The 16,975-nt window shown below is 40.2% G+C and overlaps 4 protein-coding genes across 6 annotated transcripts; 1 reads left to right on the top strand and 3 right to left on the bottom strand.

Annotated features, from left to right (window-relative positions):
* Positions 1-1,076: 1,076 nt before the first annotated feature.
* kifbp (kinesin family binding protein) lies at positions 1,077-7,197 on the bottom strand. Of its 2 annotated transcripts, none has more exons than XM_052064427.1 (14): positions 6,687-7,197; positions 6,179-6,277; positions 6,036-6,115; positions 5,895-5,953; positions 5,595-5,710; positions 5,345-5,438; positions 4,587-4,699; positions 4,313-4,462; positions 4,014-4,088; positions 3,649-3,811; positions 3,387-3,561; positions 1,984-2,169; positions 1,337-1,620; positions 1,077-1,294 (listed from the first exon to the last, which is right to left on the bottom strand). In XM_052064427.1, exons 1-13 carry the CDS (start codon positions 7,140-7,142, stop codon positions 1,482-1,484), a joined length of 1,905 nt encoding a protein of 634 aa, XP_051920387.1. In that variant the 5' UTR covers positions 7,143-7,197; the 3' UTR covers positions 1,077-1,294; positions 1,337-1,481. The 2 variants fall into 2 exon arrangements, with proteins under 2 accessions (XP_051920387.1, XP_051920386.1); XM_052064426.1 differs by having other exon boundaries at positions 5,595-5,719; positions 6,687-7,196.
* A 700-nt stretch (positions 7,198-7,897) lies between these two features.
* mpc1 (mitochondrial pyruvate carrier 1) lies at positions 7,898-11,431 on the bottom strand. 2 transcript variants are annotated; one of them, XM_052062597.1, is made up of 4 exons: positions 11,227-11,431; positions 9,819-9,915; positions 8,792-8,924; positions 7,898-8,635 (listed from the first exon to the last, which is right to left on the bottom strand). In XM_052062597.1, the coding sequence occupies exons 1-4, from the start codon at positions 11,299-11,301 to the stop codon at positions 8,614-8,616; spliced, it is 327 nt and encodes a 108-aa protein (XP_051918557.1). In that variant the 5' UTR covers positions 11,302-11,431; the 3' UTR covers positions 7,898-8,613. The 2 variants fall into 2 exon arrangements, with proteins under 2 accessions (XP_051918557.1, XP_051918558.1); XM_052062598.1 differs by lacking the exon at positions 11,227-11,431 and adding an exon at positions 10,233-11,107.
* A 24-nt stretch (positions 11,432-11,455) lies between these two features.
* Positions 11,456-14,108, top strand: LOC127598997 (THAP domain-containing protein 6-like). Its single transcript, XM_052062596.1, has 4 exons — positions 11,456-11,687; positions 12,522-12,720; positions 13,108-13,230; positions 13,389-14,108. The coding sequence occupies exons 1-4, from the start codon at positions 11,608-11,610 to the stop codon at positions 13,563-13,565; spliced, it is 579 nt and encodes a 192-aa protein (XP_051918556.1). The 5' UTR covers positions 11,456-11,607; the 3' UTR covers positions 13,566-14,108.
* Positions 14,109-14,490: 382 nt separating this feature from the next.
* Positions 14,491-16,677, bottom strand: psmb1 (proteasome 20S subunit beta 1). The gene is made up of 6 exons (XM_052062595.1): positions 16,473-16,677; positions 16,053-16,160; positions 15,801-15,882; positions 15,572-15,701; positions 15,339-15,445; positions 14,491-15,015 (listed from the first exon to the last, which is right to left on the bottom strand). Exons 1-6 carry the CDS (start codon positions 16,571-16,573, stop codon positions 14,830-14,832), a joined length of 714 nt encoding a protein of 237 aa, XP_051918555.1. The 5' UTR covers positions 16,574-16,677; the 3' UTR covers positions 14,491-14,829.
* Positions 16,678-16,975: the final 298 nt, after the last annotated feature.

Raw genomic sequence — 16,975 nt, 5'->3', positions numbered from 1 at the left:
TGAATTTATATGGTTGATAAATGTTGCATAGGTGGCCATTTTATCACCAATGTCATCAATACAGAAATCACAATTTCTCAACTTAATCTTAAAGAGGAAGCACTACGAATTTGGTCATAGGCCTTGCGGTCAGATGAGTCCTGTTCATGCATCTCGACTCTTTTGCAATCTATTCCGCTGACAAGCAAGAAACTATATACAGTATAGCGGCCTGAAATCTGAAGCATGGCAAAATGAAATTTGGAAAATCTCAGTTAAAGAGAGTCGAGGACGATGTGGTGGTTGACTCACCTAACTTCAGTGCAGGCAAGATAAGTTCACCACTCATTCACAGTGTACATGGAAGTTTCTGTCTCCACATGTACAAAGAGTTGTCATTCGGCTCAAGTCAGCTGGATAGGATAAGTGGTACAGAAAATGGAGGGGTTCATAAGATCTCCATCAGAAAAGCCCCGTGATTCGTGTATGTATTATTTATTATCATTGCACACATTATGTACATCAACATGATACTATTAGATGGAGAGGGGGGGGGGGGACACATCATGAAGTCTGAAAAGGCAAAACGTAGGAAGGCTTTCAACTATTTTACATCGCTCCGAGCATCACATAAGTAGAGAACACCGGTGTAGAGTGTTTGACCCTGAAAGTCATTCATCAAAATGTATAGAAAGTGTAAGAGAAGGTCACATCAAGTTATTGATCATGACTAAGGTCTGACCTTTTTTTTTTTTTAGCACAATGCTGATTGCGATACTTTGCAGAAAAAATACGAACCAATTAATCCTTCGATTAGTTTAATGCTTTATAGTCGAACATTCCTCTCTGTTATCAAGTGAAATAAATACTAAAGGACAGCATATTGCAAACCAGTCAACTTTTCTGCCTGCAATTTGTTGTTGATAGTGGCCCAAAAAGTTATTTTATTGATTATTTTTAACTGATCGCTTTACCGGTACCTTTTGATTGTGGCTGTTTTATGAGAAATTAAAACAAAACTGCATGATGATTTTGAAAAAGGTCATTATTGATTTTTTAAAAAAAAGGCCGACTGATGAATTGGTCTAGTTTTCCCCCCTCCCCTCAATCATGATGACAAAAGCAGACTTAAATAAATCCAGTTATATACATGAAGTTGTTATGGTGTGTCTTTCGACTAGTATGATTTGTAAAGGTTACGCTCTAGTTTATGTTAAAAGGAGACATGAATTTTCATCATTTCAAACAGTTCCCAAGCTTGCCATGCTGCAATTGGCTCATTTTATGATCGGATTTCTCATGCAGTGTGCCAGGCCTCATCCCGTCACCGCGTGGCCAATGGCAAGCCACAACAAACAATGTCCCCCTTTAAATATACATGTGTGCAAGGTTATAGTGAAGGAAACATTTACTCTTTGCATGTGATCATTCACTGGACTGTTGATTCCATGCACACGCGGCACAAACGATGAATGATAAATTACTGTTTTTTTGCCCATAATTCAGTTGTTAGCAGCCATCCTCGCTTTGAGGCGGTTGATTTTAAGAGAAAGGAGACCGACCATCTCCTTACTGAGTTCCAGCTCCGACTCCACGACGGCGGCGGCTTCAGGGTGGGCTTCGCAGTACTGAACGACGTATCTAGAAGACAAGCACATTGCAGCTCAGGATAATTATCTGGAATTTAGGGACGATTATTTGTCTATATGTCACTCACTGGGGAAGTCATGACTCGCACAATCTCAAGAGAGCCAACACACGCGGCAAGGATCAAAATATAATAATGCTTAGTTTTGAGGAGCTTTTCAGTTGTTTTTCAAACAGTGTGCCAACTTGTCCATTTGGTAGAGAAATACAAATAAAAATACAACTTCCCTAAATATATCAACAATCAACGATGACAATTTCGAATCATCTTTGTAAAGGCAAAGATTTGACTACAGCTTCCTTTTTGGCTGGCCTTGGATCAAAGGAAGGGATGCGACAAAATGCATATTGACATACTTGTAGTTTTCCAGTGAGTTGTTAAGGTTGTCCAGCTGAGTAAGCGGTAGAGAGCAAATCAGGCGGCTGTGCAGTCGGGCCACTCGGAAGCGTGCCACCAGTGCCGGTCTGAGCACCTCCTTCTCCAGGTGCTCAGGAAATTTCCCATCTGGAGAGCGCAGAGAATCCAGGAACATCTGGAAGTACCTGGAGAGAGTAGGCTTCAAAGTCACTGAGTGCACGTAAATATCATTTCAAATTATCCTAAAATAAGATATGATAAGAAAACCTTTATTAGTCTCGCAATGGAGAAATTCCCAATTCACAGCAGCAAAGTTATGAAAGGAAGAAGTAGAACAACAAAATATAGGAGCTGCTGGAAAGGCAGCCACTCTTGCGGCGTCATTTTGAAGTCAAAATAACAGAACACAACACATAGGACACAGACAGTTGTACAATCTTCACACTTTTCTGCATACACTTTGTTGTCTGAAGCATTTATAGATGAAAGAGGAGAGGATCAAAGTGTCCTTTCACCAGTGGGTCAGAGACGTCATGCTGAAAATGTGCACACGTCTGCTACAAGCTAAGTTTTGATAGCAAACACAAAGCTATAGCATCCATTAACAAAAAGAGATTAGTTCACTTCTCCTGTCCCACGTAATCCGCTTCAAACTCCAAGCTGTGACTCCCAGTTCCAAATCTGCCTCGGTGCTCCGCGCTAACGCTCCTTTCTTCTCATCGTCAGCTCCTTAAGACTTACATTCATCCAGCCGCAGACCGTTCAACAACACCGATCACTCCGCTGAACAAAGCGGGGCTGTGAAAAATGCTGCCCATTACAAGCGCAAGACACAAGCGCCCCAGGACTGTCCAGCAACGATTGAGTGAGTTACAAACCATTACAGAGGATTCCATCCAAGCACTCATATAGTTTGAATGTTTTCGTACAAGATTACATCCATGTATACCTATAATACATGGAATCGAATGTCTTCATAAACAAAAAAATAATAATATATATTTTTTAGCCCTAAGCATTACTCAAAAGATTGTTGGAAAAGTTTACTTCACACTTGACCTTTAAAACCGGACTCAGTCAAGAGTCAATAACAGTAAAACCTAAGAATGGGGACCCCAGGTAGACAAAAATAATACCTGCACCTCAAATGCACATGTTGACTGTGTTTAGTAAAAAATATATAATTTTTAATCCAACAACAATTAATGGGGAAATCTGTAGAATATGTACTATTTATAGATGTGTGTGTGTGGGGGGGGGCGCAGGGGGCGGCCTTCCACTAAATGTAAAATGTTGCATTTCTGCATTTTATACCATTTTTTTCCGTCAATAGTTTAGAAATCTATTATCATAACTATTATCATAAAACTGTAAACCCGCTTATAGCTGAATTCACACTTACTTGGCGGAGGCAGAGCAGAGGCTGTTGAACTTCTTTATTGTGTGGCTATCGAGAGATTGTGTGTCAGCCTGTCTGTTGGCCAGAGTCAGTTTGAGGTCCATCATTTCATTGTAGGTCTCAGCCAGCTCAAACATCAACTGTCTGCGGATCATGAGGTAGTACTGGGCATGCAGTTCTATGGAGAGGCAGGCATATGCATTAATGTAAGAGAGTGAAAAAACTGGCCCAAAAAAAGCACAGCAAATGCGAGTGACAAGAGTACCAAGGCAGATGGTCTCCAGCATGTCAACACGCCGTTTGTGCATCTTGCAGCGTCGCTCGACATCCTCTTCAAAAAAGGCCAGAGACCTGAAGAGAGAGCTGTGATCCTGCAGGATTTCAACGTGGTCCGTTACATAACCGTCCATCTGGAAGTACTCCTTCGCCTGCGAGGCGGAACAAAGACACACAGGAAAAAAAAAAAAAGTTGGCGAAACAGTGCGTATCTTGAAAAAGTCAGGTCAATTGCAAATCAAGGCGCCACTTTACTCTACAACACATTTTATTCCATGTTGACTTTTTTTTAATGAGTCTATCTAACACAATAGATGAATGGTGTGTTGCGAGTGCCTGATGATCTTGCAGTACCTGTGTGACAAAGTTCTGTCCCACCAGAAATACATTCCTGGCCTCGGTGAAGTCCAGTGGCAGCAAGCAGCCCACCTGGAAATCCGAAATGGGATAACATGATGATGTGCAAATATTTTATTGATCCTAATGAATTGAACTTAATTACATTAAGAAGGTGAATTAGTCTGCTTGTTTTGACACCACATCTGACAAAAATACAACAAAAGTAGAAACATATTGTGATAGAATATTATCAAAAACATCTGGTATGACCTGTGACGCTTGTAAATGTAACAAGCGAAGATATGCACACTGACCGTCTCCTCCAAGCTCGCAATCGAGTCAAAAGTGTCCTCAGAGCCAAACAACAGAGCACTCTTCCTGCCCTTCTCTTCTTCCTCCACCTCAAGCATCCTCTTCCTCTTCAACTCCTCCTGAAGATCAGTATCCAGCTCCCCAATGTTGTCCTGCTCACACGGAACAGCAACAACAAACAAAGTCGTGGGTGAGTACGCTGCAGAAACAATCCACACAGTTTACGTTGCACCACAGGAGCATAGTCCCTGGACTTGTGAAAAACGAAGACGGCACCTCGAGCACTTTCTTGGCATCCTCAAGAAGGATGAGACAGTATTTGATCCAGCATCTTGCTATCTCGGCTCTCTTCTGCCTGAGCTGATCCCGACGCTCGCTCTCTATCTCACCTGGAAGAGGGGTTAGAGACTTTCAGATCAATGTATTGGTTTTTGAATTTGAAACGTACAATTGAAAATGTTGATCATAAGTTAGTTACAGTCTTTGAGTTCAAACAGATTGGTTCATAGATGAACAGATGTCATTCATAGATGATGTAAAAAATGTGTACATATAATGTTTAAATTAATAATGACATTTATTTCATGTAATATCTTTGAATTGTGTTATGTCAGGGGTGTCCAACCTTTTTTGACCCAATTATCTACTTTTTAACCAGCCAACCTCCTACTATACTACATAATGTAACAAACTGCTAAATTACGGCAACTAATAAATAGATAATTTTACATTATTAGGAAAATACAATTGTTCTCTTAGTGTCCCCAGTCGGGTTGCTGAATTGTCTAACGAGGGTGGACAAACAGCCTATTCCTTCATGGACCTCCAAACTGGATATCAAGGATATTGGATAACTCCTAAACAGTCTTTCCATGATAGTGGGTAGGGTCGTACACCTACTTTACCATATCCCATGCCTACGTGACTGTTTATACTTTCAGTGACTCATAACCAAACAGCTTGTGTGCCGCTAATATGCTCTGCCCTGAGAAGGAAATGTGATCGTCTTGGACAAAATAAACACAAACACTCACTCTCTTGTGCGGCAGCCTCAGAGGGAACTTCTCCTGCTAAACCAGATATGACTGTGGCTGCTGAGAGACAGTGTCGCCCCTCCATGTATCGCCCCTGAGGAAATACCACACACAAACCTTGTGACTCGCACCGACAAGCTCACAACTGTACGCGCACTGCAGATCACACAACACATGTGATACAAACCAGTTAAGTAAATGGGATTTTAGAACCATCGAAATAAAAAATTTCCACCCCCCCGGTCCTTACCTTTGTGATATAATACTGTGACAGCGTAGCGGCATTGAGAGCCCACTCTATGGGATTGAACTGACCTAACTGCAGCTGTCTCTGCAGGGTGCTGTGACAATAGGTGGCAGCTCGCTCTGTTTGACCTGGCAAGACACTTGTGCTGTTACTTTCCACAACACAAAATGACACCCTAATACAATATAAGGCATTCTGATATATGTGATGATTGTCAGTTTTAGAATACTTTTGAATATCAACTTACAACAGTAATAAATTAAAAGCATTGCGTTCTTTGAAGATCAAATGAGTTAGACTCACCAAGGTTTTGATAGACTTGAGCAAGGTAATACATTGTGTGTGTGTAGGCCAGCTCAAATCTAGTAAAAGAAGAGATGAATATAAAACTGCAAGGCAATAAAGGAGCAATGGCTAATTGCTGCGCTCCAAACAAAGACCTACTTTTTGTTCTTTTCCTGATGTGTCAGCAGCTTCTCGTTGGTAGTGAAATACTCCACCAGATCAGTGGGAGGACTTCCATCCTGACAATGATTTTTATTTTATTTTATTTTCACATTAGTCATGGAGGAACCACAAAAAAGTACCTCCTTCATGTAACGCAGGTAGATTGCCTCTGCCATTTCCAGGAAACTCTGTGCTGTCTCAGTCTCCCCACGACCTGCCCAGAGGATACCCAGCTGGTTCTGAAATCACAAACACAGGCGCAGAAATTAGTGGTTATCACTTTTTAATCACCGAACTCAATCATAATTCAGGGTATCTTAACCAATAATATGGGAATGACATAGACTTTACTTTGGCCTCTAACAACTTTCAATACAGTACTATGTTTGCTACATCTTTTTTTTTTTGGGGGGGGGGGGGGGGGGCTGAATATCAAACATTAAAAACGTCATGAAAAGCGAATTTAAAATGTAAATGGTCCAAGAAACATTCCTAATAGTTTTGTTATGTTAGCCAGCACTGATGATTCTGAAGGCCCCGGGCAGATTCGAGTGACATGACTGGAATAAAATATTAAGTTGTCATGGAACAAAAAAATAGAAACATTTAACGGCCCTTAAATAGCATCTTTCCAAGGGAGCTACTTACCCGGACGTGGATGAATAACGACACATTTTCGGTAGACACTCTGCATCTTTCCAGCAGTTTCATGCAGTTCATTAGGTGCTCTTGGCCAGCCGACAGCTCCTCTGTGTCCACATGGTTCACGCCCAGGTAATATTCCACCGCCGCGAGCCTCGCCGTCCTTTGTCCGGTGGGCGAGTCGCCATCTGAGCCTCGCTCGAACATTTCCTCCAGCTGGCCATCCACCGGCTGCTCTGTCGGCCGTTGGTGGCCGCCCTGCGGCCCGCCGTCTTCATCCCCGTCACCGGCCTCGAAACTCTTCAGCGAACAGTGTATCTCCCGGAGAAGGTCTCTGGCTTTGTACTTGGAGCGATATGGGTCATTTTCTGGATCGTTTCTGGATTTGATTTCAGTGAAGTTTTGGGCGTTGGTAAATTTATCGCAGATTGCCGTCCACTCGTTGCTACTGAGGAACGCCATGTTGGTTTTCTTGTTTTGGTGTGACCTGACTGAAAGTTACATTACTGACACCAACTGGTGAAAACAGGAAAGTAGCAGGATAAGATAAGATATCTTTTATTAGATATCACATTTATAGGATATAGAGGTATCACATTTTATATTATTTGTTATGTAACCTCCTCCCACTTTCAAAAACATGCATGGCAGGCTGATTGAACACACTCCATTGTCCCTAGGTGTGAGTGCGCATGGTTGTTCGTCTCTGTGTGCCCTGCGATTGGCTGGCAACCGGTTCAGGGTGTCCCCCGCCTACTGCCCGAAGACGGCTGGGATAGGCTCCAAGCACCCCCCGCGATCCCAGTGAGGATTAAGCGGTTCGGAAAATGGATGGATGTTATGTAACCTTGAGTTTTTTGTGAAATTTCACGGCGAACCTAAAATGCACGATAACCTTCACAAGTGAACTGAATTCACCGAGTTGCCATTTGTCCAACAAGGAAACGGGCCTACATTTCACTTTATGTAAGTTGTGTGAGCAATTTTAGATCATTATTTCAATATACATTATTCTGTTTGGTGGTGTGTGAGATTTAAAAAATATGTAAAATACACAAGTCACAAAACATGAGGAATATTCTGCTTTGGGGTTACATCTTAGGTGAACCTAAAAATGCACTGCAACTATTCAAACAATTTCAGAACAGTAAATTACATAAATAAACCAAAATGTAAAAATCCAATACAATCAATATACTGTCAATCATAAAGTAAAGTAATTTCAAGTTAGTTTTATTCAGTTTACTTTTACAAAACCAAAGAATCAGATAATTAATGAGGGATATTTTGATTGAGTTACACCATAAAAGACTTTGAAGGACGAACAAAGTACCACATAATATACAGTTGTTCAGCAGAAACAGACACAGGGACTGAAATCTGGATATCTACTGGTCGAATTATCACATCCTCACCATTTTAACACATTCAACTGTAACCTTCCTTGAAACGAGTAACAGTCTTTATTGCTTTGTGTCTTCACTCTGACAAAAGTGATCCTAAAATCACCCAATGTCAAATTTCACTTGCGTTTGCAGGGAAATCTCGTCAATAAGATGGTGAAGGACCAATAAAAATTTTAATTAAGTTACACCAGAAGATTGCAATGTGGATTATACATGGAAACATCAATAAGATGGTGAAAGAGCAATAATTTTTTACGGTAATTAAGTTACAGTGGAAGATTGCAAAATGGACTATACATTCACTCACAGTGAAGAATGCAAATGCAATTATAAATTCCAGCATCAAATTTATAAAGCAAACACTCTGTTTTGTGGAGTAACATGTAGCCAATAACTTCATGTGGGTGATCAATCATTCTTAAGAGAGGGGCAGGAAACAGCCACAGCTCCTGTGATTAGATAGGTGCACACGTTCGTATGGCTCTTTTCGTCATTGCGGTTGGAACAGGGAACACTTCGCTTCGTCACTAAGATGTCTTCTTTTCCAAACTGAAATACAAAAACAGAGAGAAATATTTTTTTTAGATTGAAGTAACAATGATCACTCTCGAGTAAAATCGAGTAGTGGTAGCAGGTATTGATTGTTGATGTTCCCAAATATTTTGGTTACGTCAAAAAGGTTGCTTAAAAATAAACCGGGCTTACTTATACTTGATGAGGCGACTACCCTGAATCAGTTGTGCGGACTCGTTGGTCAAATGGCAAGCAAACAGCAGCCAGTTGCGTGGTTGCACTTTGTAGGCGAAACGCATGAAGAGCAACGAATAACAACACAGAGCTGAGAAGAGAAGGAAGCACACAAAGCACAAATAAAAGAGGGTTGATTGCAGGCTCATCGAAGTTACGGAATGCATAAAGTGAAAAATCCAAACAAGCAAATGACAATGACATTTCTCAAAACATTTGCTCTTTGAGCTTTTCTTTATCTCTGAGAATTCAGATACCCAACAAGCTATCAAACATTTCCCCCCAGCAAATCTTGCATCCACTTCCACAGGAACACTATGAACTATACATTTGTTAACGATAATGCGAAAATAAGTGATTCCTTATGTACACTCGATCCTTAATAAATCAGCATTTAAAATGCTAAGCGATTTAACATCATAAAATGAGCTGTTAAACTGCAAGCGTCACCCCTCGAGCTTTCGCACGCTCATTTCTCATGTAGAGTTGAACAGATCAGGAAAAATGACCTATTAGTATATATTTGTAGCTTGGAAGCATATACCTCAGGTCAAAGGTTTTCAACGTGTGTAAATCATTGCTTTTGGAACTTTATACATTGGCACCATGTCTTGTGAAGCACGATTCATTCAGCGATTCGACCCACCTTTCTTGCCATATGGAACACAATCCGAAAATAATTCTGCACATGGTATCTGTTTCTGAGCAGGAATTAAAGTATCAAGTCACCTTTTTTAACAATAGTCACTGTAGTGGTCAGAAAAGTCACTCAATTGTCAACTTTGACTGTGCTTTTTGGCGAACTAGCAACCTCTAAATTTGCAGTCGTTTTGTTCATGTAAACAGTGGATGTCATTGAGAATGTGCTTTGAAATTCAGACACAAACAAAAAAATTCCATCAAAAACACTTCGATAAATAAAATTACTGAATTGCCATGCCCTTTTTACATAAATTCCATACTGTACAACATGTGTGAGTCTCACCGAAGGTCATCCTGCCACTGATGATCTCGGGGCTCTTTTTCATGTCACTGAAGGCAGCTATAGGGAGACCCCAGTTTGCTACTGGACCCCAGAAATGCTGTAAGCACACACACACACACACACACACACACGCACGCACACACGCAAGCACGCAACCACACAAAGAAAGGGAATGAAAAAATAAGCATGTCACTCTAGTTTTGTATTGTATTGTATTGTAAGTTATTAAAAAGCAAAACTCAAATAATAGCCACAAATGTTAGTGTTGCTGTTAAAGTATTGTACAACAAATGTTTCAAAAAAATTAAAACAATATGTCTATAACAAAACTCCACCGAATATGCAGTCATAATGAACCGATTCTGGGAAAACAACGCTCATATAGACAGTCCGATAAACATAAGTGAGACTTACTGTGCTGGTGAATGTTTTTCAATATTCAGGGCCGCATGGAAGAGAAAAAAAACAAGTCATCCAAATAATAAGATCAATAAGTAGTTGAATAAAGTTCCACAGAGTATGTGCCATTGGTTGATGTGTTACGTTTCTGTATCATAGTACTTGCTATTTCCCCAATGTGGGATATGCCTGTTTGAATTCCAGCTTAGAAAAAGATCTGTTTGTCCTTCCAATTTTTTTTCTTTTCACAAGATGTTTAAGTAAACATTTTTACCATAAAAGTTCAGTCTGTATTTGGACTTTGGAACCGTTTTTTTTGGTCGCGGTTTGAATCTCAGTGCAGAAATAAACATAAAGCTGCAACTACACATTCACTTGTGAGTTTACTTTGTTCTGTGACCGGGCTCATAACTGGAAACACTTGCCTCTGAAAATCATATTTCCCAATTGAAATTATTATTTTTTTTAAATGTTTTTGTTCAAAATGTGTTGGTTAAACTATTAGAACAATGGGACATCTCCGGCGTTTAGAATTGTGTGCTAGGGTTAACCCAAGAGATGAAGCACTGTTTGCTTGTCATATTGTACGAGTATGATCTTGTGCTTACAATTCAAAACTACAGTTAAAATTTGAAGCACATGTTCCATTCAAGAATGCCCGTTTTGGAGAGATGTAAACTTTCAACAAATACATAGTTATAAATATTTATTTAGCCTTTTAAGTGAATACTGTACTGAGATGCGAGTTGTTCCAGATCGTGCTGTCCTACAATGTTAAACCGGATAAACAAGGTGATCCCGCAAACCCCCTTAACGTGTTGGTCCCAATGAGTTAAATGAAAAATACCAAGCAAGTAATTCCCAATAATTTTCAGATAAAAGACAACTGTCAGTTCAAAATTAGCTACTGGCTTATTACTGGCTGGCTCTCACTTGTGAACTTGTGAACGACATACACACATAGCTCGGTGGCTAGATTAGCACATCTGCTCATATCAATTTTTGGGACACACCTCATCAAATAGTCTCTGAATTCTTTGCTCTTCAGATGGTCTATTGCTTTGCGTGCAATCGTCCCAGCCATGATTTTACGCTTGGCTCCAGCTGATGATGACCGAGATGTATGATAAAATGTCCGATGAAGGGCACTGAGCTGCAAAGAGAGCAGAGCCTAGAGGACACTGTGTCAAATTTCCAACCAACCACAAACGCCTCGATTTTTTTTGCTTTACGACACTGTCGCAAAGGATAGACGGATGTATTCGACCATTTGCCCAGAGGGCTGACGCGACACATCATTTTTCCTTTGAGCTTCGTGCTTACTCACGCTAAGCTAGTAGGGGCAAAACTACAGGGTGTTTGGAGACGACACGGGACAACAAAAACAAGGATGCCTGCGCATTGTGCTGCAATCGGGTGCACACAACGCCGAACTGCCGAATCAAGGAAACAGGGAATAACCTTTCATAAGTAAGAACAAGTTGGGACTCTGGTTTCATGAGTAAATCTTGTTGAGAGCTTCGAATATCATGCCTGCTAACGTAGATATTGTTTTACTTAATTGTGCTAAATCCGAAGCGTTGGTGTCCGTGGTTGTTTGGCCTTTATTTTGAAATTGGCCCTCACTGCGCAATGGCGGCGTGTTACCGTAATACAGAAATATGAATAATTTTGGAAGCTAGCCTGACTTTTGGTTTTCGAGTGGAGGGAGTCTGATAGGCTTCTAGCAAAACATACAAGATAGGAGCATGGCTGCCAACATGCCACATGATTAACCCATTCACTCCCAGCCGTTTTCGAAGTTGAATTTCTCACGTTGCCAGCCATTTTCGAGCCCTGCTTCAACAACAACAACAACAAAAACATTGACCAGCATGGTTTTGTTGTGTTTTCGTGCTGGTCTTGCTGGTGACAGCAAAAAAGGGTTTCTAGTGTTTTCCATTATTTAGTCCAAGCGGTTCTCAATTGTCACCCTGCAATTCCCGGTTTCCTTTTGTCCACAGTCGCAAACCACTTTTATTGACGTTAAAAACCATAAAGTACATATTTTGTTTTAAAATAGCCTGACAACCCATTTAGGCCTGCAGTGCGTTATAATTAGAGCTGTATAAAATGATTTTAATCAAACAGCAGAGAAAACAAGCTTTTTGTAGAAATATATATCAAGCAGACTAAAATGCCTTTGGTTTCCAGTATATTGGCTCAGTATGTTCTTTGTCCTTCATTTATCATGACATCTTTTTAAAATATGTTGTTGTTTACTGACTTATCTACTGCTATGTCTACTTTTCTTACTCCGTATAGGTTTCCCAGAGGCGATGAGATGAGGCGACTCTGGGAAAAAGCCATGAGGAGGAGGGATTTTACTGCGAGTGATGAATCTGTGCTCTGCAGTCAACATTTTAGAAGTCGTGACTTTGACAAGACTGGGCAGATTTGCCGGATTAGAGCTGGTGTCATTCCATCATTGTTTAACTTCCCAGATCGTCCTCAACAAATACCGGTAGGTTTACAAGCATTTAGCGACTCCGTTTTTATTGCGTTTCATTATTTTCATGAATATTTACACTACTGTATTTCTGTTACTGTAAAGATGACCAGTGCGATCAAATGCACTCCCCTCTCCCCCACATATAACTGTATTTTACTGTTCTACTGGTGGCCATTGTGGACACACCAGGAGCAGCACAACGAATGTAATTACAACATTAAATTACAAAAATGTTTAATTCTTTACATATGGTGTTTGTTTTTATATAATACAATATTATAGAATGTTATTTTCCACACAGTATTATAAAACACTTGACTTATTATTTGGCAAGGCTGGAAAATAATAATAGGGGATTAATAAAGATCAATCTAAATCTGTATTTCTTCTTTTCTTAAGCACGAAGAAAAAAGGACAAGTACGATAAGAACGACAAAAACCTCAATCAAAGCTAAGGAGAGCCTACCATTACCCATCCCTCCGAAAGTCATCAAAAAGAAACCTCGGTTCAATATAACCCTCGTGAGTACTTGTACTTGTTCTGTCTCAAAAAGGTGAGAGGATTATGGGCTGGGTCTCAATAATGAATTGCGCTGACTGCATGATTTATAAATGACATAAAATTGGTGGCCAACCACTTATTTTTTTATCTATCTATCCATCCATCCATCCAATACCAGGACCACAACTATTCGTTGCCCAACTCTCCCGCTGCTCTCAAGGCCAAATTCAACGCGGCTGCAGCCAGATTGTGGAGCCTGGAGAAGCAGAAGAGAAATGCGCTGGTGCGAGAACGAAGGGCAAGGACCACTCTTATGGCTGTACTGCACAAGTCATTATGTGAGCCTTGTGTCTGAGCCTAGAAAAGGCCTGATTAGGAAGAGCTTTGGAGCTCTTTGGACCCTAGAAAAATAATGGTGGGTTGGTGATTTCCCTCAGATGGCACTGTTCAGGTGATGAGAGTTGCTGCCACAGTTCTTGGGCGAATACCAAATAAGTTTGTGGTCACACATTTTGTCCAAGGAGAGACACAGGGTGTGCTTTCACTCGGGGAGCACATCAAGGAAACAAAGTTTGTAGAGCAGTGATTCCCAACCACTGTAGATGAGAGGTGCCATGAGAGACCCTCAGGTGTTATGGAGAAAATGACAGTTTCTCTTAATTGGTGTGGTTTAATGTGTCTTTGTTCATATATCTATGCCAGTGACAGGTAGTGACATGGCAGAACAATGAAATACTCTTCCACTCCACCAAAAAAACTTGTGGAAACTGAGATGAAAGCATATTTTTTCAGTGTATTGTATATAACTCATGTTGTTTAGTGGTGTTCTGTGAGATTTTTCAAAAATGTAAAATATGTGCCTTGGCCCAATAAAGTTTGGGAAACATTGGTAAAGAGAGCCACTATTCTCACTTGATGCTGGTATTATGTCAGTTCTTAAAAATAAGGCTGCACACTATCGCACCACAAAAATCGCATTGCCAGACTGACTTCCTTTGAGTTGTGCTAACAAGTATAATGTACTGCTTACATGCTAGATTGAAGCCAAACTTGTTCAAACTTTTTTTTACATTGACAAAAGTTGAGCATGGTGTTGTTTTTCAAGCAAACATTCTTTAGTGAAACAAAGTGACATATGAAAATATGCAATTCTTAACATCTAATTTTAATGGGAATTATCCTGGTTAAATTCAGCTAAACTCTGGGAATTAGCTATTTCCTTGTTTTTCTTAAATGAGAGTCGAATTACAGCTAATTGCGCAAAAGAACAATAAAAAAAATATTTTCTCCCAATTCTTTACATTTATTAAGAATGTAAAAAGAATAACAGAGTATGTTGCTTTTCAGAATGGGAACTTTTATAATTACAGGAGTGCTGATGAAGGATCCTGGTTCTGATAACAGGAAAAATGAAGGGACAAATTACCTCCAAAAAAAATATTGATTACAGGTATCAAAATTGAAGTATGGTTTGGTGGTTTAAAAAAAATGTTAGTTAACATTTGGGTCAACACTCCTGTTTGACACGATCTGCAGTCAAGCAACCAAATGAGCAGATTGAATGTAAAAAGAAGCGCTCGTGGAAGAAATAAGACAAGACGGAACAAACAATGTCTTCTTCAGTCCTTCCTCAGCTTGACTGTCTCCTCTGTGATTCCCTCCTTAGTGATGATACAGATCTGAAGGGCATCCCCGGTGTAAACATCTCTTTCTGCGGCCGAGATGAAAACATCTTTGATCAGCTGAACTGACTTCTCGCGGCTCAGAGGAATTCTTGTTACACCTTCCATGTTCTTGAAACCGATCTGGGAAGAAGTGGTGTGGGTCAGGACTAATATAATAAGAATGGAGTTTAGATTACTAAACCAAACAAGCATGTGAGGATATTGTGGTCCAAGTTAAATACTAGAGTATGACTGGTGTGTACGTGTGACTTTTAAAAGGTGGGGCCTGGCTGGGCTGGCGAGTGACATGGGAGTCAGTGAATGAGAGTGTACAGTTGGCTATTGTGAGCTCAGGTTAGTGGCTGACTGTCAACTTGGTAACCATTAGTGAGTGCCAACATTTCTGTCATCAAATTCTTTGAGTTATCAGATTAATCATTTGGCAGTAAGATCATGGTGTGTACCTGGTTATCTAGTAATGGTTGCAGCATGGCACTAGCTGATCCTCCAGCCATGTAGCTGTTCCTCTGGTAGGATCCTACTGGGTCAAAGCTGTAGACGGCACCCTTGCCTAAGTTACACAGAAAAATTGTTATCACCGATGTATCAGAAACACAATTAAGATTTTGCACTTTCCATTTGAGAAGCTGTAAAGCAGCTATATTTACAAAGGTGTAAGTGTTAGTCCCCCACTTACCCTCGTCATCAAGACCTCCAATGATATTATAAACATAGTAGGGGAAGAATCTCCTGCCATACAAGATGGTGGACAACATGGCAGCGATGGCGCCACATGTCATGGTCTTATTGTTTGAGTGTTTGTACATCTGAGAGGAAATAAAGGGTCATTATTTGCACACAGTTCAACTAAAAGTACACTTTCTACAGAATATCCAAAATACACGACAGCCATTCAAGTTGCCCACCTTGAGTCTGGCATCAATGATTTTTGTCAGTGTCAGACAGTCACCATGGAAACCACTGCAACCAATTACAGTTGTGTCTGTCCTGGAAGCGACAGGAGTATAATAAAAATTCAAAATGTTTGCATGATTTAAAAAAAAAAAAATATATATATATATATATATATATATATATATATATATATATATATATATATATATATATATATATATAGAGTGACCCATTATCAACAGCATAGGGAAAGTGAAACGTACAATTTGTAGCATTTTGGAGACTCTCTGCTGTGGATTGAGTAGCCCTCACTCAGCCTGGTGTCTGAAGCTACGACGGCAAAGTCTTCCCCAGCCAGCGCTAGTACAGTCCTGTAAATATGTATTACAGATCGTCATGTAGTCATCCATTTTTTGGCAACTGTTTTCATGCCCAATGAAGTATGTGCATCATAATGCTAACAGCAACGGCGTTATTCGAAAGTGAAATCATTGTACAAAGATTTGACCAATCAAACTCGCGTTCTGCCAGAGTAATGTCCTTAGCATAAAAAAATATTGTAGTCACATTCGTGTATCTCAATAATAACCAGTCGTCAAGACAAAACATTAACTAGGCATTCACTTGAGCTAGAAAACGCTAGCTGGTAGGCTAACTAGCAAGGAGATGAAAAGTAAACTTACCCGCCGTTGAACGTATACGGTGAGAAACGGTGCTCCACTGGACCAGTGTAATGGTAGTCCTTCATCTTGCCTAGATCTCTAAAATCTTGAACTGAGAGCATTTTTGGGGGAAAATCAAAACAATCCTTTATCGGTAACCAACTAAAGTCGCTGTATCACGGCAATATGGCAGCTTCTTCTTCGAGGGATGCATTCAAGTTGGTTACAGTACGCGGGCGCCCTCTCTGATTGCACGATGGCATGGACATGACATACTGTATTTTTTCCAGTTATCGACATCGTTCTGTGAATCAGCACATTTTAGGTGTCTGTCCACAAAAATATGTATACATTCGTGTGTATATAAACAAGTGATTTTAAGTGATTTTAGTTTACTTTAATCATAGTTTAGCCTTGCTGAGTGGACATTTTAGAGAAGGACATGAAGGTTAGGATCCACATTAAAAATGTGAATAACACTAGGAATGACAGGCGACATGCATTTACACCAACCAAGACTTTCC

The sequence above is a fragment of the Hippocampus zosterae genome, chromosome 4, assembly GCF_025434085.1.
Source record: "Hippocampus zosterae strain Florida chromosome 4, ASM2543408v3, whole genome shotgun sequence".
In the NCBI taxonomy this organism is placed as follows: domain Eukaryota; kingdom Metazoa; phylum Chordata; class Actinopteri; order Syngnathiformes; family Syngnathidae; genus Hippocampus; species Hippocampus zosterae.
The sequence above is the reverse complement of the archived record's forward strand: the minus strand, read 5'-3'. Positions and strand labels throughout refer to the sequence as shown.

Bases quoted from the DNA above. Each gene is read 5' to 3' on its own strand.
- kifbp (XM_052064426.1), bottom strand. From the start codon at position 7,142: ATGGCGTTCCTCAGTAGCAACGAGTGGACGGCAATCTGCGATAAATTT. The intron at 4,700-5,344 runs GTGAGTGTTTGT...CCCCTCTTCCAG, and splicing joins TGAGGCTGCCGCACAAGAGA to GTGAGATAGAGAGCGAGCGT. The intron at 3,562-3,648 runs GTACTCTTGTCA...GCCTCTCCATAG, and splicing joins GCTGGAGACCATCTGCCTTG to AACTGCATGCCCAGTACTAC.
- mpc1 (XM_052062597.1), bottom strand. From the start codon at position 11,301: ATGGCTGGGACGATTGCACGCAAAGCAATAGACCATCTGAAGAGCAAA. The intron at 8,925-9,818 runs GTGAGACTCACA...TTCTCTTCTCAG, and splicing joins CAGTGGCAGGATGACCTTCG to CTCTGTGTTGTTATTCGTTG. The intron at 8,636-8,791 runs GTAAGCCCGGTT...TTTGTATTTCAG, and splicing joins AGTCGCCTCATCAAGTATAA to TTTGGAAAAGAAGACATCTT.
- LOC127598997 (XM_052062596.1), top strand. From the start codon at position 11,608: ATGCCTGCGCATTGTGCTGCAATCGGGTGCACACAACGCCGAACTGCC. The intron at 11,688-12,521 runs GTAAGAACAAGT...TACTCCGTATAG, and splicing joins CAGGGAATAACCTTTCATAA to GTTTCCCAGAGGCGATGAGA. The intron at 12,721-13,107 runs GTAGGTTTACAA...TCTTTTCTTAAG, and splicing joins ATCGTCCTCAACAAATACCG to CACGAAGAAAAAAGGACAAG.
- psmb1 (XM_052062595.1), bottom strand. From the start codon at position 16,573: ATGCTCTCAGTTCAAGATTTTAGAGATCTAGGCAAGATGAAGGACTAC. The intron at 15,702-15,800 runs GTGGGCAACTTG...ATTTCCTCTCAG, and splicing joins TCATTGATGCCAGACTCAAG to ATGTACAAACACTCAAACAA. The intron at 15,016-15,338 runs GTACACACCATG...ACTTCTTCCCAG, and splicing joins AACCATTACTAGATAACCAG to ATCGGTTTCAAGAACATGGA.